Source organism: Enhydra lutris, unplaced genomic scaffold (assembly GCF_002288905.1).
Source record: "Enhydra lutris kenyoni isolate GAN:26980312 unplaced genomic scaffold, ASM228890v2 scaffoldscaffold29, whole genome shotgun sequence".
NCBI lineage: Eukaryota > Metazoa > Chordata > Mammalia > Carnivora > Mustelidae > Enhydra > Enhydra lutris.
In genome coordinates, this window is record NW_019154113.1 from 16,866,430 (window position 1) to 16,892,606 (window position 26,177).

At 39.6% G+C, this 26,177-nt stretch overlaps 1 protein-coding gene across 3 annotated transcripts in view; it reads left to right on the forward strand.

Annotated features, from left to right (window-relative positions):
* The window catches only part of LOC111152618 (Fanconi anemia complementation group I), an 83,218-nt gene that overhangs the window by 16,075 nt on the left and 40,966 nt on the right, over positions 1-26,177 (forward strand). For 2 of the 3 annotated variants that reach the window (XM_022511152.1, XM_022511151.1), the window contains 11 exons: positions 1,082-1,212; positions 1,637-1,793; positions 1,873-1,930; positions 4,041-4,082; positions 4,407-4,530; positions 5,041-5,126; positions 6,841-6,967; positions 10,195-10,287; positions 11,350-11,486; positions 15,472-15,652; positions 17,099-17,186. In XM_022511152.1, the coding sequence (XP_022366860.1) occupies positions 1,082-1,212; positions 1,637-1,793; positions 1,873-1,930; positions 4,041-4,082; positions 4,407-4,530; positions 5,041-5,126; positions 6,841-6,967; positions 10,195-10,287; positions 11,350-11,486; positions 15,472-15,652; positions 17,099-17,186 (1,224 nt within the window). Of the gene's footprint in view, positions 1-1,081; positions 1,213-1,636; positions 1,794-1,872; positions 1,931-2,502; positions 2,611-4,040; positions 4,083-4,406; positions 4,531-5,040; positions 5,127-6,840; positions 6,968-10,194; positions 10,288-11,349; positions 11,487-15,471; positions 15,653-17,098; positions 17,187-26,177 lie in introns of those variants that run through there. The other variant, XM_022511153.1, reaches the window with a different exon arrangement.

The window sequence follows — 26,177 nt, forward strand, 5'->3', positions numbered from 1 at the left end:
TTTCAGCAAATAGGTTTTTGTGTTGCCCTAAGTTTTAATTGGCCGAGGTGAATTACCTGGGAGTGCGATCGCTTCAGGGGCCTATGGCAAGTTTGTGTTTAACTTTGTAAGAAACTGCCAACCTGTCTTCCGAAGTGGTCGCCTCGCCGTGCGTTCCTCAGGAGCGATGAAGGCGCTTTCCCCGCGCTCTGCGTGGCCGCTGGCGTTTGGCGGGGTCAGGGTTTCTGGATTGTAGCCGTTCCAGTAGGTAGGCAGTGGTATTTAATAGTTGTTTGCGTTTTTACTTCCTTAACGGAAAGTTACGTTGACCATGTCTTTGTAGGCTTACTTGCCATCCATAGGGTTTGGGTTTTTTTTTTATTTGTTTTGTTTTTGTTTTTGCCTGTTTAGATCTTTGGTCCATTTTAAAAATTGGGTTGTGTGTTTTCCTATTTTTGTTTTAAGATTTCTTTACTTATTCTGGATACATGTTGTTTATTAGATATGTGTCTTGCAGATCTGTCAGTTTGTGGCTTGTGTGTTAATTTCTATTCTGTTTTTTCCTGTATATGGGCCATACTCTTGGGGACATTTTAAAAGGTATTTTGTGGGAACTCTGGAAATCAGATCCCATTTTCCTCTCCCAGGATTGTTGTGTTGATGGTTTTCATTATCTTTGTCAGTTTTCTTACTGCTTTTATGGAGGGAAGGATTTTCTGAGGGCTTTATTATTCTGCCATTCCTGTTGGCATTACTCAGTTATGTTTTGAAGTGGAATATGTTAAAGACGTTTAATTTGGGTTACTGGGCCCCAAAAGGCTCTAAGGTGTATTAGAAGGTATTTCTCCTTTTTCACTATGAATTTGTTTTACAAATTAATGCTGTAGGAGGAAAAAAAAAGATCGCATTTCAGTCATCTGTCTCATTTAAGTATTCTTATAAAGCTCTAAATATTGCTGTTCTAAACATTCTAGTAATCAGTAGTTTGATAATTCTACTTCTGTATTAAAACCATATTGCTGTTTGTTTTTCCTGTTTGCCCTTCAACTTTCTAAGATTTCTTCCTTTATTTGTTTCTGTACTACTCGTTTAAAACAATAAGGTTCCCCCTGCTCTGAGGAGGCTGGAGCTCTGAGGAGACTTAAGATATACATATGTTGTATCCACTTAGTGGAGTCGGGGGACTTGCAGAAAGAAGTAGCATCTGAGATCATAGGATTACTAATGCTAGAGGTAAGATGGGAAACAAAAGCTTTTTTGGTTTTGGGTGGATCTGGGAATGGGGCTTGTAATTTGTTAAGGGAGGGTAAACTTCAACGTGCCAAACCTAGCCTACATAATTCTTACTTATGAATAAGAACGCTGTTAAACGGAATAGATGATGGATGGACCATAAACCCATGTTTATGTTAATTTCTGATATTGTGGACATCTGGTATCTTTGAAGAGTATTTGAAGACACTGGAGAACTGATAGAGGATTCTGACCTTTGAAATCTTATAAGTTTGTACCAGAGCAGTCGCTCTCTTGGATCCCTTATAGGACCAGTTCTGGGTTTCAGTACCAGTTCTGTTAATTCAGCAAGAGACACTATTTTGTGGAGATACCAAACATCTGGATTTCTGCTTAACATTTTCTTTATCCCATAAACTTTTAGGCTCACAATTTTCCAGGATCATTACTGGTTGAATTGGCCAAGGAGTTTGTTGGTGCTATCAAAGAGAGCAGCTTGACAAATGGAAAATCTTTGGAGTTATTACCCATTATTCTCACTGCCCTTGTTGCCAACAAGGAAAATCTAGATTATGGAAAAGGTAATTTTCTTCCAAATTTAGTGGCTTTTTTGCTAGTTACTTAATCAAATTTATTTCTCAGTGTATTTTGCATTTCTAGGTGAATTGAGTGGGGAGGAATGTAAGAAGCAGTTGATTAACACCCTGTGTTCTGGCAGGTGAGTCTTATTAATGTGTAGCAGTTTCTCAGATGTACAAGTGGCCAAAAAAGGGATTACTGTTTATTTCAGGAATTTGTATCACTAAGTCTTCAGTCTGTTAGTTTGTTTATAATGTACAGCGTAAAACCCTTTATATAGTTTGTGATGAATTTTTGAGAGATTATTTGCTATACTTTCTAAGATTCCATATAGTTTCTATTTACTTGACTTTCATCTTTTTCTTTTTTTAAAGATTTTGTTTGTTTATTTGACAGACAGAGATCACAAGTAGGCAGAGAGGCAGGCAGAGAGAGGAGGGGGAGGCAGGCCCCCGCTGAGCAGAGAGCCCGATGCGGGGCTCAATCCCAGGACCCTAAGATCATGACCGGAGCCGAAGGCAAAAGCTTAACCCGCTGAGCCACCCAGGCACCTCTACTTGACTTTCATCTTAACACAGTTTTGTCCTCTAGTTTTATTTGGAGTCCTAAGGTCCTTAGGCTGAGAATTCACCCTGCTGCTATATCTTTTATATTTTTTTTAAATGAGCGGGATATATATAATTAATGGTTGTACCTTTAAGCCAGAAATATGGGAAGCTACCCTAAGGAAAGACTCCAGCATAATAAGAAAATCTTCATATATGAACATGTTCAACCCAGAAGATTGTGACCCACTTAAGCATATAATAATAGAGAAATGTAAGTTATTATGGTATGTAACCTATGTAAGTTAAGGTAGAGCCACTCCATGAAATTTAAACCCATTAAAGTGAAATATATAAAACCATCAAAGGTAAAAAATCCTTACTATAGTCCATGAAATAAAGAGAATACTAAGTTGTGTAATACAGTGATTACATTTGGGTACATTAAAAAGAAACAGAAGGGAGCATCCAATCAGAAATAACAGCTTTTATGGTTCTTTATATAAGATCCTTAACATACCTAATTTTAAGTATGTATCCACTCATTTGTTTTTAAATTTAAAATTTTTTTTAGGATTTTTTTTTTTAAATTTTCTTTTTTAAAGATTTTATTTATTTGACAGAGAGAGAGAAAGAGAGCACAAGCCGGGGGAGCGGAAGAGGGAGAAGCAGGCTCCCCACCGAGCAGGGAACCCAATGCAGGACTCGATCCCAGGACCCTGGGATCATGACCTGAGATGAAGGCAGTTGCTTAACCAATTGAGCCACTCAGGCGCCTCTAAAGATTTTATTTTTAAATGATCTCTGTACCTAACATGAGGGGGTCAGACTCGATCCTGAGATCAAGAATCACATGCTTCTCCAACTGAGCCAGCCAGGCATCCCTCATTCGTTTTTAATACACGAAAGAGTTTATTTGGTACATATTGTAATATACCTTGCATTTTTTCATTTAAATTTGTGTCAGTATACACAGCTCTACATCGTTCCTTTTTTAAAAAATGATTTTATTTATTTGAAAGAGAGAGAGAGATAGCACAAGCAGGGAGGAAAGAGAGAAATATGTTCTCCTCTGAGCAGGGAACCCAATGCAGGGCTCGATCCCAGGACCCTGGGATCATGGCCTGAGTCAAAGGCAGACGCTTAACTGACTAAGCCACCCAGGTGCCCCTACATCTTCTTTTCAATAGTTTCATACTATTCTGTTATAAATGGCTAATCTCTAATTGTTAAGAGTGGTTTTTTTCCCAATAAATAATATATAGTTATTTGGTTTTTTGCTATTATAAAAAGTATTGCAATGAACATCCTTACATCTAGGTGACTTTTTATAAGCCTGTACTCGGGATATATTTCTAATACTAATTTGAGGGGATCTGTGGTTATGTGTATTTTTAAACTTGATAATTATTGCCAGCTTATCTTTCCAGAAGGGTTATATCAGTATACACTCTCTAAAATAGTATATGGAGAGCATTTGTTTCCCCAAAATTCCCAGCATTGAATATCATCAGACTTTGATTTTTGTAGTTTTGTAGGTTAAAAGCTGTTACTTCAACAAGTCTTTGATCTTGTTTTCCAGTGGAACCCAATCAAACTTGAAATGACCTTAATTTTTTCCCTCCTTATTAATTTTACACAATAATATGCAAATGAGTTAAATAGAGATGAACTTACATATTCTTTGTCATTTTCTTTAACCAGATGGGATCAGCAGTATGTAATCCAACTTACCTCCATGTTCAAGTAAGCATCATTATTCCCTTTTCTCATTTTTCCTTGCTGTGTGAACTTGTCGGTTAGAAATTGAAGTTTAGCAAGCTCAAACACTATTCTCCCCCAAGTAAGAATATTGGTACCTCTTTTCTGTTACAGAATTTTCTCCCTTTTTTACTTTAATTGCTTATTTAAAGTAGAACTATGATTTTTTTCCAATGTGACTTTGCTTATGTAAAGCTTTTGGCCCCTTTTATGGTTCTCTCTTAGATAAAAACCAAAGAGGCAGTTATAATATTCTAATGTCTCCCAAATTAGGCCGTAGCTCTGACCTTCAGAGTCTTTGATCCACAGGGATGTCCCTCTGACTGCAGAAGAGGTGGAATTTGTGGTGGAAAAAGTGTTGAGGATGTTCGGCAAGTTGAATCTTCAAGAAATACCACCTCTGGTCTATCAGCTTCTCGTTCTCTCCTCAAAGGTATAAATAAAAAGTGTATGTGTGTGTGTGTATATATATATATATATATATATATATATATATATATTTTTTTTTTTTTTTTTTTTTTTAATAAACTCTAGTGGAATGATCAGTTAGGGCCATTCAGCTTATCCTTACTCTTGATTTACATGCTAGGGCATAGATGCTTTCATTTCGCGTCTGATGATATGATGGGTAAAAGGGTCACGCTCCTTGGCCAATGAAAATACGCATGTCTCTTGTATTCCCACATTGAGTGTGTGTGTTAGCGGAAGAGATAAGGATCTCAAGAAAGTGTGGACTATTGGCCCCTCAAGTCTGACACTAAGATGCATCTCAAACCCAATCTCAACCTGAAAAAGTGTTCTGTAAATCCTTAGTGTGACTTTAGGTTGTAATTTACCTATTTAGGTTCATATTTGAGAATCCTCTAAGCTGAAAAGTAGTTTAAGTTCAACTTGGTGACCTTGCTGTTTATGGGGAGACCTTACCTTTTTTGTATTTTTTCAGGGAAGCAGAAGGAGGGCTTTGGAAGGAATCATAGCTTTCTTCAACGAGCTAGATAAGCGACACAGTGAGGAACAGAGTGGTGACGAGTGAGTAATACAGTACAGAAATAAAGTCACTTTGACAGATGCGTCTTTTATGTGTTTGACTTCCTCTTATTTAACCTTTCAGTCCCTACCTTCACCTTAGCACAGAACTTCCCTAGTCCTCTCTGAGCTGCTCAGTCCTAAAGCAGCCAGCCTCCTCACCTACCTTATTTACAGCTCTGCAGGAGAACAGAGGTAGTTGTGGAAGTTGCAAGGTTATAAGCTGTTTATGAAGTGTCTACTCTGTGCCAGGGACTATTTGGCCCTGGGACTGTAGTGTTGAAGCAGACAAGCTCCCTGCTTTCGAAGAGTTTAAATATTGGTGAGAAGAGAACAGGAAATAAAATAGAAAAATACTAGAAAGTGCTATGCAGATAACTCAAATGGATGACGTGATAGTGACAATGTAGCTACTTTAGAGTGGCGGTCAAGAAAAACCTCTTGAAGAGGGTGTTACTTTAAGTGAAGCCTGAATGATAAGAGCCACGTTATGTAGATCAGAGAAAAGAACATTCTCAGCTCGTGGAATAGTTAGTATGAATGCAGGACACAGCTTGGCATGTCTGAAAAAGATTTTTTTTTTAAAAGGTTTTACTCATTTATTTGACAGAGAGCGAGCACAAGCAGGGGGAGCCACAGAGGGAGAGGGAGAAGCAGACATCCCTCCAAGCAGGGAGCCCGATGCAGAGCTCGACCCTAGGACCCTGGGATCATGACCTGAGCAGACGCTTAACTGACTGAGCCACCCAGGAGCCCCTGAAAATGATTTTTCCTAAAGCAAATATTTGTAGAGTGTTTACCTGTGCCAGGTGCTGTTCTAAGCACTTAAACCTCACAACAGCCCTATTTTGCCTTTACTTAATGCATGCGGAAACTGAGGCATGGAGAAATGAAGGGATAACCCAAGATGATATAGCAGTGGAGCTGAGATTTCAACCCAGGGCTGCAGAGCTCATGCTGTTAATCTGATTGTAGCCTACCACTTCTACTGTAGGGTGACTTTTTGTTACGTGGCTTGAGCACCTGATTATAAGGTGATCTTATATACGGATTTAGGAAAAACTGATGGAAAAGTATGTGTAGGACAAAATAAGCTCAGTTTTAACCATGTTAAGTTTGAGATGTATATTAGCATCCCATATGGAGGTATTAAGCAGACAGTCTAGAGATAAGAGATTGGAAAGAACTAAAACCATGGGACTGGATAGGGAGTCCTAAGGAAATTGTGAAGAAAACCCATGACTGAACTTAGCAGCATTCCACCATTTAAAGGGAGGATGAGCCAGCCAAAAAAAAAAAGAAATGGAGAAGAATTCAGTGATAGTGCCCTAGAAGAGAAGAGGGTGTTTCAAGAAAGAAGTGGTCAATTGTGTCCTATCTGCGGGGGTATTAATTAAGATGCGACTTGATTATAGGTTTTGGCAACGTAGAGGTCATTTGTAACCCTTGCAAGAATAGTCAAATGGCATTGAGGGGAGTCGGTAGAGAGGGGACAGAGCCTGGGTGAATTGGATTTAACGGAGAACAGGTAAAGAAGTGGAATTAATGATAATAGACAATTCATGCTTTCAGGAAGTTTTGTTATAAAGAAGCTAGGAATGAGGCAGTAGAATTTACACTTCCTGCCTCCAGTATGAGTTCAACTTGAGTTCATCGGAGTACCTACACTCTTGTCTCTTGCTCAAACTAGCTCATACCTTTCTGTTGAATCTTTCAGGCTGTTGGACCTTGTTACCGTGCCATCAGGTGAACTGCGTCATGTGGAAGGCACCATTATTCTACACATTGTGTTTGCCGTCAAACTGGACTGTGAACTAGGCAGAGAGCTCCTGAAACACCTAAAGGTAACCGCAGACTCCTTCGGTGACCCAGGAGCTCTCTATGGAACAGGGATGTGTAAACTCAGGCCTCTTTGATGCCCGTTAATGACAGGAGACGAGTGGAAGCATGTATAGTGGCCCTAGATCTAGGGGATGCCTTTTACTTTGAAAGTAGAAAATATACGTCACCACATTCTTAAGTTCCATTTTAACACCACGCTTAAATGTTTGAGTGTTTAAAAAGAAAAAAAAGATGAGGACTGCTCAGCAGGAAACTTAACATTACATCATAACTCCCATCATTGTCCTAGGCGAGCTTCAACCTTGACCTCTCCTCTTTCTCCATTTGAGAACTGGGAGAGTGCCTATTTCTAGTAGTGTATTATGGAGTTTTGTGAAACTAAGTCATTCATCGTTACATATGTGTGAGGTAGTAAGAATAAAATTAAAAGTGTTTTGAATTCTTAAAGAATATTAAGTGTACAGGTAAAGGACCTGTTTTTTCCTGTTTCATCTTTTGGTTAAGACAGTGACCATCGGTTTTCTTCAATTGCAAAGATCTAGGTTTCCTTTTGTAATTAGAAAGTGATCTGTGGGCTTATAATTTAGATCACATGAAAATCCTTTTCCTTAGCCTTTCACACAGTGGTTTTCGTTTTCCCATCTACTGACTATTACTGTTAATCAGTAATTATATGGGGAGTTGCAAAATGGTAGAATTAAAATAAAAAATTTCCAAGTCTCTTATTCTTTCTACATTATTAGCTGGCTTTCTTCCATGAAAAAAGCCTCGCCCCCCTTATCTGTTATGCACCCACTAACCTTCTTTAGTTCCTTGTATTCATTATTCAGTACTCCAGATGAGACCCATATTTGGCCAGGTGGATCCTTGCGTTGGCTTCTGTGTCCTTCTGACATGACCCTTTGAGCACTGCTATCCAAGGCTCTCCTTGTACTTGGTTTCCCTATTCATATGGCTATCACCTGTTTCTCCAAGGAGCCCTGGGTCCCTTTCGTAGGAAAGGATATTTAAAGACAGTGATGTGGAGCTAGACTTTAAAGCTTCTTTATCTCCCCTGTATATGTTCACTCTTCTTTTTATTTAGTTACTATAAAACTAAAGATCATTGATCTTTTCAAAGAGCCAGTTTTGTCTTTTTTTAAAAGATTTTATTTATTTCAGAAAGAGCACATGCACAGGCAAGCCTGGCGGGGGTGGGGGGTCGGGGGTATCGGGGTGGGGGATGGAGGGGGAGGTGTGGCGGAGAAGCCTACTCCCTGCTAAGCAGAGAGCCTGATGCAGGCTTGATCCCAGACCTGAGCTGAAGGCAGACGCTTAACCGGCTGAGACACCCAGGCGCCCCACCAGTTTTGTATTTCTTGATCTACACCATTGTATTATTTTTGTTGGTTTTTTGGATTTTTTTATTGTCTTTTGGGTATCATTTCTTTTAGGCCTCAAAGACCTGTTTTTTAAATTTTATGGAGATATTTTCTTATTTAAATTCAATTTAGCTAGCATATAATGTATTATTGGTTTCAGAGGTAGAATTTTGTAATTCATCAGTTGTATATGACACCCAGTGCTCGTTATATCCTGTGCCCTCCTTAATGCCCATCACCCAGTTACCCCATCCTCCCACCCACCTTCCCCCCAGCAACCGTTTGTTTCCTAGAGTTAAGGGTCTCTTATGGTTTGCCTCCCTCTCTATTTTCATCTTGTTTTATTTTTCCTTCTCTCCCCTTATGTTCATCAGTTCTGTTTCTTAAATTTCACATGAGTGAAATCATATGATGCTTCTCCTTCTCGGAGATAAAATTTACATGACATACAATTTATCCATTTTAAGTTTACCTCCTTATGCAACCATCACCATAACCCAGGTTTAGAACATTTTCATCATCCGGGCGCCTGGGTGGCTCAGTGGGTTAAGCTGCTGCCTTCGGCTCAGGTCATGATCTCAGGGTCCTGGGATCGAGTCCCACATCGGGCTCTGCTCAGCGAGGAGCCTGCTTCCCTCTCTCTCTCTCTCTGCCTGCCTCTTTGTCTGCTTGTGATCTCTCTCTGTCAAATAAATAAATAAAAATCTTTAAATTAAAAAAAAAAAAAAAGAACATTTTCATCACCCTATAAAATCCCTTATGCCCACTTATAGTGAATTCACATTCCCAGGCCACCACTGATCTACGGTCTCCATAGACTGACCTCTGCTAGACAGTTCCTGTAAAGGGAATTATATAATACATGATCTCTTGTGTATGACTTCTTTCATTTAGCATGATGTTTTCAAAGCTATCCATGTGTAGCCTCTGTCAGTATTTCAGTATTCAGTATGTCAGTATTTCATTCTTTCTTCTTGTTTAATAGTATTCCACTGTGTGGATCTATCAGATTGGTTTAGCTGTTCGACCAGTTGATGGACATTTGAATTGTTTCCACTTCTGGGCTATTATGAATAACGCTATTGTAAACATTCATGTGTAGGTCTTCATGTGGACATATGTTTCACTTCTTTTGGATAGACACCTAGAAGTAGAATTTCTGGGTTATGTGATAACGCTATATTTCATTTTCACCAAAGTGGCTATGTCATTTTACATTCCCACCAGCACTGTAGGAGGATTCCTATTTATCTGCATCCCTGCCGACATTTTACTGTCTTTTTTATCATAGCTGTTTCAGTGTGTATGAATCGGTATCTCACTGAGGTTTTGCTTTGCAGTCCCTTAATGACTGCTAATCGAGCACTTTTTCATGTGCTGATTAGCTGTTCTGATATCTTCTCTGGAGAAATGTCTCTTTAAATCTTTCGCCCATTTTTTTATTGCATATCTTACTGAATTTTAGGAATTCTCTGTATATTCTGAGTGTAAGTCCTTTATCATGTAGCTAATTAGTAAGTATTTCTTCCAGTCTGTGCCTCATCTTTCTATCTTCTTAATGGTATCTTTTGAAACACGAATGTTTGAATTTTTATGAGGTCTAATGTATCAATTTTTTCTTAAATTATTTTTAAATATTTAAAAAAATTAAATTTTCTTAAATTTATTTTCATAAATTACGATTTTGGTATTATATCTAATCTTTGCCTAATTCAAGGTTTTAAAGAGTTTCCAATATATTTGGTTTTTAAAGCTTGATAGTTTTAGTTCTGAAGTTTAGATTTCTGATCCATTTAAGGACCTGTCTTCAGTAGGCTATGTTATACTTTTAAGATGTAAATAATGACTCCTTTTTCGTTTCTCTGTAGGCCGGACAGCAAGGAGATTTCAGTAATAACATATGTCCCTTCAGCATTGCCCTCCTGCTCTCTGTAACAAGAATACAAAGATTTGAGGAACAGGTATTGATTAATGACTTTTTGGTTCCTTCTGTAGTTGATAAGGAGCACAAGAGCCCTTTCTTAGCCAGTTCTGCTAGTGGGGAATCCCTCGGTGAGGCATGTAGGCCCGCACTGTTTTCTGGGGGCTGCCCGGAGACTTGTTCAGGTACTTGGTTGTAAAAAGCTTTAAAGGATCGTCAGCTTCTCCAAAGCTCTTTACCTCCCTATGGTGTGGTAAGCCAGGTAGTGAGTGGGAAGAAGAGTGGAAACATACTACACCGTCAGGTGGAAAGTGGGTAGTTTCACTGGGAATTCACCGACAGTTTATTATGTTGCAGTTTTTTAAGAAATTATCCCTGATTGAGTTGAAATTAATGAGAGCAATGTAGTTGCAAGGATAGAAATATAAACTCCTATACCCTTTTCTCTCATATGTGTTCCCTGATTGTGGGTAATATTAATATGGATTTTACCCCTTTTCCTTTCGCTCTCTATTTTTTTTTTATAGAGAGTGAGAGAGTGAAGGGTAGGGAGAGTGAGTGAATCTTTTTTTTTTTTTTTTTTTTTTTTTTAAGATTTTATTTGAGAGCAAGAGTGAGAAAAAGCACAAGCAGGGAGAGAGGCAAGTGGGAGAAGCAGGCTCCCCACTGAGCAGGGAGCAGGACGAAGGGCTTCAGTCTAGGACTCTAGAGCCAAAGGCAGACATTTAACTGACTGAGCCAACCAGGTGCCACAGAGCAAGAGAATCTTAAGCAGACCCCATGCCCAGTGTGAAGCCTGATGTGGGGCTCAGTCTCACAACCCTGAGATCATGACCTGAGCCTAAATCAAGAGTTGGACACTTGACCAACTGAGCCACCTAGGTGCCCCAGCCCTTTTTCTCTCTTAAGGAGTGCCTGCCTGTCTTCAACTCTTTGAAGTGCCCACTGAAGGTCATAATTTTTGTATCATACTCATCTAGTAAAATAGCTATCTTAGGAAAGCAAGTGTATGGTAGCAAGTAGGAACAGTTAATAGAGTTAAGATCCTGTTGCATGGGTTGTCATTTTTTGCCTCATTTTCCCATTTCTTTCATTATATTAGGTATTTGACCTTTTAAAAGCTTTAGTTGTAAAAAGCTTTAAGGATCGTCAGCTTCTCCAAAGCTCAAAATTTCTTCAGAATCTAGTCCCTCATAGGTCCTGTGTTTCAACCATGATCTTGGAAGTCGTGAAGAACAGGTGAGTTCATGAACCAAACCCCAGCAGGTTCGTAAGGTATTTAGTGTTGGAAAATGCAGGGTGATGCCATACTTGGGGCTCATCAGAGAAAATTGAGGGCTGTGGCTGTTGACTTCACATATCAATGTTTAATCCCTTGAAATTGTTCTAGCGAGGTTTTCTTGTATCAAAAAACCCTTAAATCCTAAGCTTGATTTCTTGGCCACCTTGATAGTAAGAATACAAACTAAAGCGGGTGGCTTTGATTCTGTCATGATATTATACCTCTTTCTTGGCTTTAGTCTTCATTGGCTTTTTAGGTGAGTAAAAAAACATTAAAAGTTTTATTTACTTTAACTGTGAAGTTTAGGACCGGTGGATAAAATTGAATTAGCAGTTTTATACCAATCCATTTTATTTTATTTATTTATTTATTGAAGATTTTATTTATTTATTTGAGAGAGGGCATGAGAGGGGGAGGAGCAGATTCCATGCCAAGCGGGGAGCCCAATGCCAGACTCGATTCCAGGACCCTGAGATCATGACCCGAGCTGAAGGCAGATGCTCAACTGACTGAGCCACCCATGCACCCCTACATAAACCCATTTTAAACCAGATTGAAAAGATTGGTAACCACACTGGTCTTTATTTTATTTTTCTACTTTTTTTTCTTAAGATTTTATTTGTTTGTTTATTTGTCAGAGAGAGAGAGAGAGCACAAGCAGGCAGAGTGGCAGGCAGAGGCAGAGAGAGAAGCAGTCTCCCTGCTGAGCAAGGAGCCTGATGCAGGACTCGATCCCAGGACCCTGGGATCATGACCCGAGCGGAAGGCAGCGGCCCAACCGACTGAGCCACCCAGGTGTCTCTGGTCTTTATTTTAATTCAAGATACACATTAGTTGTAGTAACCGTCTTTACTGTGTCATGTTTGCTTTGTGGATTAAATGTTTTAAAGTTTTATAATTTAAGCCATAATTTGAGGTAAATCTCATTCCATGTCCTGGAATTCTTATTTAGATTGAGTTTACATGAGGTTGACACATAAGGCAAATTTCAGACTAGAATCCTTTCTTTCTGAGTGATTTACCCATTGATAGGCTTTAAAGCTCCCTTATCTTCTTTGTATCTGGTTATTCTTTTTCCTGAGGTTTATAGTTGTATCTCCTGTATATTCCCAACCCAGTCTCTTCAGTTTGGGCTAAAGATACAGGCATGTTAGCTACCCAGGAAATTCCTGGAAAGCTGTCCTTCTGGAAGTCCCAGTCAGCCACAGGACCTGGAGTTCTGTCTCCGTCTATAATTAGGGTAGGATGGGCTGTTAACACCAGGTAGGATCAAACCTCAGTGGGGAGGGATTTGGAGAATATTACTAGACTCCCTGAAATCCTCACCTGGTTAGTTACACGTGCTTTCCCTAGTCAGTTAACCTCTAAATAATTTTATGTTGTATGTGATTAAATTTTTGGACCCCACATACCACATTTTAATGGTATTTTATTGTATTTAGTTAGACTTGCCTATTAGTATGTAGAGTTGATTTTTCCCATTTTTGCTGTAACACAGTATATTCCTGAAGAACCTTCTGTTTCTTAAAATTAACACTCTAAAAATGACAGTAACTGTGGGGAAGATAGGGCTGAGCAGACTTATATTTGACATTGTAACCAGAGCACTAAGGTTTTTTTTTTAATTGAGATATAACTGACATACAGCATTATATTAGTTTTAGGTGTACAATGTAATGATTCAGTGTTTGTATCTTAAAATGATTACTACAGTAGGTCTAGTTAATATCCAGTGTGTTTTGGGGCGCCTCGGAGGCTCAGTGGGTTAAAGCCTCTGTCTTCAGCTTGGGTCATGATCCCAGCCTGGGATCGAGCCCCACATCGGGCTCTCTGCTCAGCAGGGAACCTGCTTCCCTTCCTCTCTCTCTCTCTGCCTGCCTCTTTGCCTACTTGTGATCTCTGTCAAGTAAATAAATAAAATCTTAAAAAAAAAATCCAATGTGTTTTTATAAGTATAATCAGCATACAGTATTCTCTTAGTTTCAGGTGTACAGCATATTGACTGGACAATTCTGTACCTTGTTCAGTGCTCACCATGATAAGTGCATTCACCATCTGTTACCATACAACTTTATTATTACAGATTATTCCCTGTGCTGTTCTTTCCATCTCTGTAACTTACTTATTTTATAACTGGAATTTCCTCTTAATCCCCTTTATCTGTTTCTCCATAGCCAAGATATGAAAGCAACCCAAGTGTCCATCAGTAGATGAGTGGATAAAGAAGATAAGATACATATACACACACTAAAATACCACTCAGCCATAAGAAAAAGTGACATTTGATATATTCCTTTCACACACACATATATATATATATTTTTTAAGATTTATTTATTTATTTTAGAGAGCATGTGAAGGGAAAGAGAGAGAAAGTCTTTTGTTGTTGTTCTGTTTTGCTTTGAGAGACAAAGTGTTAAGAAGACCCCACACTGAGTGTGTAGCTTGATTCAGGGGCTGAGATCACTACCCGAACCAAAACCGAGAGCTGGAAGCTTAACTGACTGGGCCACCCAGGTGCCCCTCCCATATGGTCTTAACGTAAAAGTTCTGCTACAGTAAATATGGGACTTCACCTTAAACAAGTTGCGGTAACCTGGAAGGGCACAGTAAGGGGGTATTGAAGCTGAATTCTGGAGACTAGAACCAAATGCACAAATATTAGGGAGAACCACACAGTAAATACTTCAAAGATATCAGCTCATGTAGCCTAAGCCAAAAGGAAGAAGACAGGCTGGGTACTTGGGTGGCTCAGTCAGTTAAGCATCTCCCTTTGGCTTGGGTCACAATCCAGGGATCCTGGGACTGAGCCCTGGGTCATGCTCCCTGCTGAGCAGGGAGTCTGCTTCTCCTCCATGCGCCTCTCCTCTGGCTTGTGTGCTCTCTCTCTCTCCCTCTCCCTTGCTCTCAAATAAATAAATAAAATCTTAAACAAAACAAAACAGGCTCAGGGGCATCATGAACAGTTGTACTATAATCCTCTGTGCTTTGCTGTGCTCGGTTCTGTTGATACACTTTGTGTTTACCTGCAGATACTTGGAGGTACAGAACATTAGTATACAAGGAAAAAAATCACTTGGGAACCAGTTCAACTTCCAGGTTTTATTTACTCCCCCAGTTAACAGGAGATTTTCGGGGGCAGGGAGAAGAATGAGCATGTGCTCAGCCTATTATCTTGATCCCAGATCTCCGAATTGTGAATATTATTAAAATCTGTTGAAATGTTGTGAGACTCTGTTCACAGCTGTCTCCTTTGTTCTTTAATGCTACATTAGTATTTGTTGCTATTTAGCAGGTAGATATAATGATGCAGAGGTTACTACAAGCATACCATTTCCTCTACCGTGAGTAACATTAAATGGTATAAAATCACCAAGGATTCTACTGCTGTGCAAAAGGTTATTTGTAGGTTTGGCTCATGCTTTTGAAGCCAGATCATGCATTGCTTCGTACCATAAATATGAATATAAATATTCCTGCTATGAACATTTACTGTGTACCTTCTAAATGTTAGTCTTATGGGAGGCTGTACGGATAAAAATATGACTACAAGGTGGTCTCTACCATGAAGAAACTCATTCTGGGGAGGGAGGCAAACTTGTAAGTGTGTATAAAATGTAAGTGTTGTTAGTGTCTTCGGGAAAATAAAAGAAGCAACAGTTAGCTTCCAGTCTTGCAATCTTGAATGGAAATGTGTAATGGTCAGTACATTGAGATATTCCAGTTTCATCTGTATGATTTTGAATGTTCTGTAGTTTCTGGATTTTGCCACTGTTCTGTCAGTGGAAATATAGGAATTCAGAATTCTGACAGATAAGGGTACATGAAAAAAGGTTCATGTAAAGAATATTGATGATCCAGGTCAAATTTGGGAAATGTGTGAACATGACAATGAGCATAAAGGTAAGGTTCTTTTTAACTAAGCTTTGTGGTTTTTTGCAGTGTTCATAGTTGGGATCACGTTACTCAGGGCCTGGTAGAACTTGGCTTCATTTTAATGGATTCATATGGACCAAAGAAGATTCTTGATGGAAAATCTATTGAAACGAGCTCAGGTCTTTCAAAAATACCAAACCAGCATGCATGTAAGCTGGGTGCCAGTATCCTGCTGGAAACTTTTAAGGTGAGTTTCCAGTTTGGGAACCATTCCCTAATTCTGTCAAATTGTATTATAAACAGGGCATGACATTTGCTTGGGAGCTTAGAGGACAAGGAAATTTGAGTATGCAGCAGTTTCCAGGAACAGAGTTTGGAACAGTAAATGAAACGTGACAGCTCCAGCTTGATGGAATATTTACTTTTTCATCCTTTATTTATATGAGGTTTTCATTTAATTTCTTTTTCTGTTTATTAGAAATTTTAATATAAATTAGCATTTCATGATTTACTCTTCTTCCTCTAGTAGTAAATCATTTTTGATCATTTTCTGTTTTGGCGGGTGCTTTTGGATGCTATTATACAAAAAATAATCTTTTAGTCACTGTAGAACATCAAACTTGAAGAATTATGCTTATTGGTTCATTGTTTCTAAAGAAACCAAAATAGTTCTTATATTTTTAAATTCATTACCATATAATGACCGTCATCTCAATCTTAATTTCTGAAACAGCTTTTAAAAATGCATTTACTTTCAATTAAAACAAGAGCTAGGTTTTGTCTGAGGCTAAACAACTTTGCTAAAGATTCCTCTGCGTCATTTTCTTGACATTGAATTAACGTAGCTACACGCCAAAAGTGTCTGCTGAAGATGTTACTTGGAGGCTAATTTGAATAAGTAAATCTATTCTGATTCAGAACTATGAAGTGAATGTGTATAATAGTCCTTGAGAGTTGTCTGTTAGATGATGCAAATGACCTTTTTAAATAGTAATCTGATTAAAAGTGTAAGAGATTTAAGTATTTTTTGTTTTAAGATTAATTTTTTCTTTTTAAACTAGTGAGGTTCTCTTTGGTTTCACACAAATGTCTTTGTCGAGGCATCTGTAAAGCATATAATTTACTACTAGTAATCTAGTGTTAGTCTGAGATCTGAAAGAAATTAATCTGTACTGTAAAGTAATCAAGTTAAGAATTTTAATGAAAATTCAAAATAGGTCTTTTTTTTTTTTAGGTGACTATTGTGCTTCTAGAAACCAAGGAAGGGTTTGGAAAAGATTTTTTTGGATTTCCAGAAATTTTCAAGGGCTTTTAAATTTTAAGATGAAAGTCCTACATAGCATACTGTCAGAAATCAGGGTTTGGGCATGTAATGGATACCTTAGTAGAATTATTCCTTTTTGATGCTGAACCTAACACATAGCAGTTGTTTCAAGTGCGCGCTCTTGTAGGCTAATAAACATGGCAGTTGGCCCTGCCAGTCAATCTTCTGAGCACAGAATGATAGAATTGAGTGACTCTGTCTTTCCAGATGATTCACAGTATATTTGTCTTTGAAATAAACAGTCGAGTTTTACCCATATCCAAACTGTTCCTCATTCTGCCTAACATGATTTGATGCAATTATGAGCTGAAGGTCACCATAAATATCCCATAAAATGAAATATTTTACTGACTGTTCTGTCCTTTTCAGGTCCATGAGATGATCAGACAAGAAATTCTGGAGCAAGTACTCAACAGGGTTGTTACCAGAGCATCCTCTCCCATCAGTCATTTCTTAGGTATTGAACTGTGAAAGGGTAAAAAGGTGTGGAAGTTCTAGGAAATATTTTCCTGTAAATATCCTACTATATTGGTCCTAGTTTTTTTTTTTTTTTTTTAAATAGGCTCCATGTCCAGCATGGAGCCCAGTGCGGGGCTTGAACTCATGACGTTGAGATCGAGACCTGAGTTGAGATCAAGAGTCAGACTCTTTAAAGATTTTATTTATTTGATAGAGATTACAAGTAGGCAGAGAGGCAGGCAGAGAGAGAGGAAGGGAAGCAGGCTCCCTACTGAGCAGAGAGCCCGCTGCGGGGCTTGATCCCAGGACCCTGGGATCATGACCTGAGCCGAAGGCAGAGGCTTTAACCCACTGAGCCATCCAGGAGCCCCAAGAGTCTGACTCTTAACTGACTGAGCCACCCAGGCTCCCTGGTCCTGGAAAAAAAAATTTTTAGTGATGCAGTAGTATAATGCAGTATCTTTGATTATGATGCCAGTGAGACATAAGTCCATTTACACTGTGGCCGTCGAGAAGGAAAGGAGCATCTAACTAATGAGTAAAACTTCTGTCTTGCATCAGCTTTCTCTCTTCTGTTTTAGTATTTTTCTGATGACTGTTGTCCTTATGCTGCAACTTACTGACCTCTCATTTCCTTAACCCTTGACGTTCTGGCTTCACTCCTCTCTTTGTATTTTAACACATATCTTCTAAGGCCAAATCCACTGGTCTTTTCTTACTGACTTTCCTAATTTCTGTATCATTCAACACCGTTTACGATTTCCCTTAGACTTTCTTAGGTTCTTGGGTAACAGTTTGCTTCGTATCCTGCGTGTGATCAGCTCTTCTCTTCCTCCTTTAGTGGTTCCTCTTCTTCTGCCCGTAAGTACTGGACTTTGCAGAATCTTGATGCTTGACACTCGATTCTACTTTTTTCCCTTCTTTATGGCTTTACTGAAGAATAACTGAAGTACAGTATTTAAAGTCTAACAGTTTGATGACTTCTGACATGTGCACAGCTGTGAAGCCATCTACAAAATGAAAATGCACATATCACCCACAGATGTTTCCTGGTGCCTCTTTGTAATTCTTTCCTCCATCCCACTCTTCCTCCCCGCCTCCTGTCTCCAGTCCAGTCTGCTTTCTGTCTATAAATTAAATGCCATTTTTCAAATTTTATGTAAATGGAATCCTACTGTATGCACTCCTTTTTTTGTCTGGCTTCTTTCACTCAGCATAATTTTTTTTTTAAGATTTTATTTATTTATGACAGAGAGAGATATTGAGACAGGGAACACAAGCAGGGGGACTTGGAGAGGGAAAGCAGGATCTCCGCTGTGCAGGGATCCCGATGTGGGGCTCGATCCCAGGACCCTGGGATCATGACTTGAACTGAAAGCAGACGCTTAACAACTGAGCCACCCAGGGGCCCCATCACTCAGCATAATTCTTGTGAAATTTTTCCGTGCCGTTGCAGGGATTAGTAGCTGGTCCCTTTTTATTGTTAGTCGTCCTACCTGGTGAGAATATAAGCTCAATTTATTTATTCATTCACTTGTGGACAGGTTATGTAGGTTGTTTATGATTTGGGGCTATTACGAATAAAGCTGCTATAAACATTCAAGTTTAAGTCTTTTGAGGAAATGTGCTTTCATTTCTCTTGGGAAAATACCTGGTAGTGGAATGGGTACATCATATGGGAGATCTGTGTTTAATAGTTTAAGGAACTGCCGTGCTGTTTTCAAAGCGGTTGTACCATTTTCCACTTCTACCAGCAATGTTGCTGTCATTCCACATTGTGACCAATACTTGGTTTGGTTAGTCTTTTTAATTTTAGTCATTCTGATAGGTGCTTGATAGTATCTCATTGTGATTTTCAAATATCTGTTCGAATCTTTTGTCCATTTTTATTTAATTTATTTATTTTTTTAAAGATTTTATTTATTTATTTGACAGACAAAGATCACAGTAGGCAGAGAGGTAGGCAGAGAGAGAGGAAGGGAAGCAGGCTCCCTGCTGAGCAGAGAGCCTGATGCGGGGCTCGATCCCAGGACCCTGGGATCATGACCTGAGCCGAAGGCAGAGGCTTTAACCCACTGAGCCACCCAGGCGCCCCCCTCTTTTGTCCATTTTAACTCAGTAATAAGTTACTGAGTTATAAAAGTTCTTTATATATTCTAAGCACAAGCCCTTTGTCAGATATGTGGGGGTTTTTTATTGTTATGTTATTCACCATACAGTACATCATTCGTTTTTGGTGTAGTGTTCCATGACTCATTGTTTGCATATAACACCCAGTGCTCCATGCGGTCCGTGCCCTCCTTAATACCCATCACCAGGCTCACCCATCCCCTTAGTCCCCCTCCCTTCTAAAACCCTGTTTGCCAGAATCCATAGTGTTTCCTGGATAGTCTCCCACCCCAATTTCCCCCTCTTCATTTTTCCCTTCCTTCTCCTCTTGTCCTCCACGTTCTTCCTTATGTTTTGCAAATAAGTGAAACCATATGATAATTGACTCTCTCTGCTTGACTTCTTTCACTCAGCATAATCTCCTCCCGTTCCACCCATGTTCATGTAAAAGTTGAGTGTATCCTTTCTGATGGCTGAGTAAAATTCCATTGTATATACGGACCACATCTTTATCCATTCGTCTGTTGAAGGGCATCTTGGCTCGTTCCACATTTTGGCTGTTGTGGACATTGCTGCTATGAACACTGGGGTAAATATGGCCCTTCTTTTCACTACATTTCTGTCTTTGGGGTAAATACCCGGTAGTGTACTTGCAGGGACATAGGGTAGCTCTGTTTTTATTTTTTTTTTTTTTTTAAGATTTTATTTATTTAGTTGACAGAGATCACAAGTAGGCAGAGAGTCAGGCAGAGAGAGAGGGGGAAGCAGGATCCCTGCTGAGCAGAGAGCCCAATTCAAGGCTTGATCCCAGGACCCTGGGATCATGACCTGAGCTGAAGGCAGAGGCTTTAACCCACTGAGCCACCCAGGCGCCTCTGTTTTTAATTTTTTAAGGAATCTCCACACTGTTTTCCAAAGTGGCTGCACCAGCTTGCATTCCCACCAGCAGTATAAGAGGGTTCCCCTTTCTCCACAACTTCTCTAACATTTGTTGTTTGTTGCCTTGTCGATTTTTGCTGTTCTAACTGGTGTAAGGTGGTATCTCAGTGTGGTTTAGATTTGAATCTCCCTGATGGCTAATGATGATGAACATTTTTTCATGTGTCTGTTAGCCATTTGTATGTCTTCTTTGGAGAAGTGTCTGTTCATGTCTTCTGCCCATTTTTTGACTTGACTATTTGTTTTTTGGATGTTGAGTTTAAGAAGTTCTTTATAGATCTTGGATATCACCCCTCTGTCTGTAGTGTTATTTGCAAATATCTTCTCCCATTCCGTGGGTTGCCTCTTTGTTTTGTTGACTATTTCCTTTGCTGTGCAGAAGCTTTTGATCTTGATGAAGTCCCAAAAGTTCATTTTCGGTTTTGTTTCCGTTGCCTTTGGAGACATGTCTTGAAAGAAGTTGCTGTGGCCAATGTCGAAAGGTTATTGCCTGTGTTCTCCTCTAGGATTTTGATGGATTCTTGTCTAACCTGGAGTCCTTTCAACCATTTCGAGTCTGTCTTTGTGCGTGGTATAAGAGAGTGGTCCAGTCTCATTCTTCTGCATGTGGCTGTCCCATTTTCCCAGCACCGTTTATTGAAGAGATTCTTTTTTCCACTGGATATTCTTTCCTGCTTTGTCGAAAATTAGTTGACTATAGAGTTGAGGGTCCATTTCTAGGCTCTCTACTCTGTTCCACTGGCCTGTGTTGTCTGTTTTTGTGCCAGTACTATGCTGTCTTGGTGATCACAGCTTTGTAAGAGAGCTTTAAATCAGGCAACGTGATGCCCCCAGCTTTTTTTTTTTCTTTCTCAACATTTCCTTGGCAATTCCGGTTCCATACAAACTTCAGGATTGTTTGTTCAAGCACTTTGAAAAATGCTGGTGGAATTTTGATTGGGATGGCATTGAAAGTATAGATTGCTTGGGGCAGCATAGACGTTTTAACAATGTTTATTCTTCCGATCCATGAGCATGGAATGTTTTTCCATCTTTCTGTGTCGTCTTCAATTTCTTTCATGAGTGTTCTGTAGTTCCTAGAGCACAGATTCTTTACCTCCTTTCTTAGGTTTATTCCAAAGTATCTTACAGTTTTTGGTGCTGTTGTAAATAGAATTGATTCTCTAATTTCTCTTTCTTCAGTTACATAGTTAGTGTATAAGAAAGCAACTGATTTCTGTGCATCCATTTTGTATCCTGCCACATTACTGAATTGCTGTGTGAGTTCTAGTAGTTCGGGGGGTGGAGTCTTTTACGTTTTCCACATAAAGTATCCTGTCATATGCAAAGAAGTTCGACTTCTTTGCCAATTTTAATACCTTTTATTTCTTTTTGTTGTCTGATTGCTGTTGCTAGGACTTCTAGTACTATGTTGAACAGTAGTGATGAGAGTGGACATCCTTGTCGTGTTCCTGATCTCAAGGGAAAGGCTCTCAGCTTTTCCCCATTGAGAATGATATCCACTGTGGGTTTTTCATAGATGGATTTTATGAAATTGGGGAATGTTCCCTCTAGCCCTATAATCTGAAGAGTTTTAATCAGGAAAGGATGCTATATTTTGTCAGATGTTTCTTCTGCATCAATTGAGAGGACCATGTGGTTATTGTTTCTTCTCTTATTTATGTGCTCAGTCACATTGATTGATTTGCAAATGTTGAACCACCCCTGCATCCCAGGGATAAATCCCACCCGGTTGTGGTGGATAATCCTTTTAAGGTACTCTTGGATCCTATTAGCTAGGATCTTGTTGAGAATCTTGGCGTCCATATTCATCAGGGATATTGGTCTGAAATTCTCCTTTTTGGTGGGGTCTTTGCCTGATTTGGGGATCAAGGTAATGCTGGCCTCATAGAGTCTCGAAGTTTTCCTTCTGTTTCTATTTTTTGAAACACCTTGAGGAGAACAGGTATTGTTTCTTCTTTAAATGTTTGATAGAATTCCCCAGGGAGTCCATCAGGCCCTGAGCCCTTGTTTTTTTGGGAGGGTATTGATCATTGCTTCGATCTTCTTATTGGTTATTGGTCTATTCACGTTGTCAGTTTCTTCCTGTTTCAGTCTTGGAATTTTATAGGTTTCCAGGAATACACCCATTCTTTTTTTTTTTTTTTTTTTTTTTAATTTATTTATTTGACAGAGGAGAGATCACAAGTAGACAGAGAGGCAGGCAGAGAGAGAGGAGGGAAGCAGGCTCCCTGCTGAGCAGAGAGCCCGATGTGGGGCTCGATCCCAGGACCCTGAGATCATGACCTGAGCTGAAGGCAGAGGCTTTAACCTGCTGAGCCACCCAGGTGCCCCAGGAATACACCCATTTCTTACAGGCTGTTTAATTTATTGTCATATAGCTATTGATAATAATTGCTAATAATTGTATTTATTTCCTTGGTGTTAATCGTGATCTCTCCTGTTTCATTCATAATTTTATTAATTTGGGTCATTTGTCCTTTCTTTTGAAAAAGTCTGGCCACTGGTTTATCGATCTTATTAATTCTTTCAGAGAACCAGCTTCTAGTTTCATTAATGTGTTCTATTGTATTTCTGGTTTCTAATTCATTGATCTCTGCTCTAATCTTAAGTATTTCCCTTCTCCGTTCATGGGTTAGGTTTAATTTGTTGTTGTTTCTCCAAATCTTTAAGGTGTAAGGATAGTTTGTGTATTCAGGATTTTTGTATTTTTTTGAGAGGCTGGATGGCTATGTATTTCCCCCTTAGGACCACTTTTGTCATATCCTATAGGTTTTGGATCAATGTGCCTTTGTTCTCATTGGTTTCCATGAATTGTTTATTTTCTTCTTTGATTTCCTGGTTGGTCAAATTCCAAGTGTTTGAATTTTGTCCAAACTTCTTCTTGTGGTTGAGTTCCAGTTTCAAAGCATTGTGGTCTGAGAATATGCAGGGAATAATCTCAATCTTTTGGTATCAGTTGAGGCCTGATTTGTGACCCAGTATGGGGGATTATTCTGGAGAAAGTTCCATGTGCGCTCAAAAAGAATCTGAGTATTCTATTGTTTTAGGGTGGAATGTCTTGTCTGTATCTGTGGAGTCCATCTGGTCCAGTGTGTCATTCAAAGTTCTTGTTTCTTTGTTGATTTTATGTTTAGATGATCTATTACTGAGAGTGGAGTGTTGAGGTCTACTATTAACATATTATTATCAATATGTCTCATTATTTTGGTTAACAGTTGGCTTATGTAGTTGGCTGCTCCCATGTTGGGGGCATAGGTATTTATAATCGTTAGATCTTGTTGGATGGATCCTTTAAGAATGGTATGGTTGGGGCGCCTGGGTGGCTCAGTGGTTAAATCCTCTGCCTTCGGCTCAGGTCATGATCTCAGGGTCCTGGGATTGAGTCCCGCATCGGGCTCTCTGCTCAGCAGGGAGCCTACCTCCTCCTCCTCTCTCTGCCTGCCTCTCTGCCTACTTGTGATCTGTCTGTCAAATGAATTAAAAAAAAAAAAAAAAGAATGGTATGGTTTCCTTCTGTATCTCTGACTAGTCTTTAGCTTAAAATCTATTTTGTCTGATAGGAAAATTGTTACCCCAGGTTTCTTTTGAGGTCCTTTGGCATGAAAGATGGTTCTTCATCTCTTTACTTTCAGTCTGGATGTATCTTTAGGTTCAAAATGAGTCTCTTTTGGATAGCATATGGATGGGTCCTGTCTTTTTATCCAGTCTGCAACTTTGTGCCGTTTTATGGAAGCATTTAGGTTGTTCACACTGAGAATGATTATTGAAAGATAAGATTTTATTGTCATCATGTTGCCTGTGAAGTCCTTGTTTTTATAGATTATCTCTGTATATTTCTGTCTTATAGCACTCTTGGGGTCTTTCTCTTTTTAGAGAACCCTCCTTAATATTTCTTGCAGGGCTGGCTTAGTGGTCACATATTTTTTCAGTCTCTGCCAGTCCTGGAAGCTCCTTATCTTTCCATCCATTCTGAATGACAGCCTTGCCGGACAAAGAATTCTTGGCTGCATGTCCTTCTCATTTAGTTCCCTGAATATGTCTTGCCAGCCCTTTCTGGCTTGCCAGGTCTCTGTGGACATTATCCTGATGTTCCTCCCTCTGTACATAAGGAATCTCTTCTCCCTAACTGCCTGTAAAATGGTTTTCTTGGTTCTAAGATTTGCAAGTTTTACTATTACATGCTAGGGCGTTGGTTCAGTCTCCTTGATCTTGGGAGAGGTCCTCTCTGCCTCTATAACATAAATGCTTGTTTCTTTCTTTCTTTCTTTCTTTTTTTTTAATTTTTATTTACTTGTCAGAGAGAGACTGTGTGCACAGGCAGGCAGAGTGGCGGGCAGAGGGAAAAGCAGGCTCCCTGCTGAGCAAGGAGCCCAATGTGGTACTTGATCCCAGGACACTGGGATCATGACCAGAGCCGAAGGCAGCCACTTAACTGACTGAGCCACCCAGGCGTCCCTCTTTTTTTTTTTTTTTTTAAGATTTTATTTATTTATTTGACAGAGACAGTGAGAGAGGGAACATAAGCAGGGGGAGAGGGTGAGGGAGAAGCAGGCTCCCCACTGAGCAGGGAGTCCAATGCATGACTCAATCCCAGGACCCTGGGATCATGCCCTGAGCTTAACAACTGAGCCACCCAGGCGCCCATGAATGTTTGTTCCATTCCCCAGATGAGGGTAGCTCTCAGCTACAATTTGCTCAAATGTATCTTCTAGTCTTCTCTCTCTCTCCACCCGCTCAGGGATCCCAGTAATTTTGATGTTGGAAGGTTTCCTGGTGTCATTTATTTCTCTAATTCTGTTTTCATGGATTTTAAGCTGTTTGTTCCAGGCCTCCTCCTGCTCCTCCTTTTCTATCAGTTTGTCTTCCAATCGCTAATTCATTCTTCTGCCTCATTTACCCTGTTAGAATATCTAGATTAAGTTGTATCTCGTTGATAGCATCTTTAAGTTCTGCCAGATCCGCTCTCATTTCTGCCCTTAGCAAATCTATGTTGCCATTAATAGTTTTCTCCAGCCTATTGTCTTCATAACCCTGAAGTCTTTCTGATATCTTGCTTGGATCCATATCCATTAGATCTGCGGGAGAGGCCATTGTCTCTTGGTCTTTTCTTTGTTGGGAGTTCTTCCTCCTAGTCATTCTGTTGAGTTCAGGTTGAGGGGATGTACAGCCGAAAACACAGGCAAGGTGCACCCTGAGAAGGTTCAGAGCAATTGGAATTCACCCCCAAAAAAAAAAAAAAAAACAAAAAACCAGCCAAAATGAGACCCAAGACTAAGATTTATAAAGTACAAAAACAAAAAGCAAAACTCCCAAAAAACCCAGAATAAAAGGTGGGGCTGGGGGTGCCTGGTTGGCTCAGTGGGTTAAAGCCTCTGCCTTCGGCTCAGGTCATGATCCCGGTGTCCTGGGATCGAGCCCCGCATTGGGCTCTCTGCTCAGTGGGGAGCCTGCTTCCTCCTCTCTCTCTCTGCCTGCCTCTCTGCCTACTTGTGATCTCTGTCTATCAAATAAATAAATAAAATCTTAAAAAAAAAAAAAGGTGGGCCTGATGGGAAGGTGGCTATAATCCCTCAGTGTGGGCGAAGAAGGGTATTTCTGTTTTTCCTTGGTGTATTTTGTTGTCTTTGTTAGAGAACTCTACTTCCTAGAGATACAGGGAAATTAAAACTGGTATATATATAAAGATAGTATTGAATAGGGAAAAAGGAGTACACTGAAGCTTATATCTATATATGTAAAAAAAAAGAAATGATGAAAAAGTTCCAAGTTAGGGGCACCTGGGTGGGTCAGTCATTAAGCATCTGCCTTTGGCTCAGGCCATGATCCCGGGTCCTGGGATCGAGCCCCACATCCGTCTCCCTGCTCCACAGGAAGCCAGTTTTCCCGTCTCCGACTTCCCCTACTTGTATTCCCTCTCTCGCTGTCTCTCTCTCTCTCT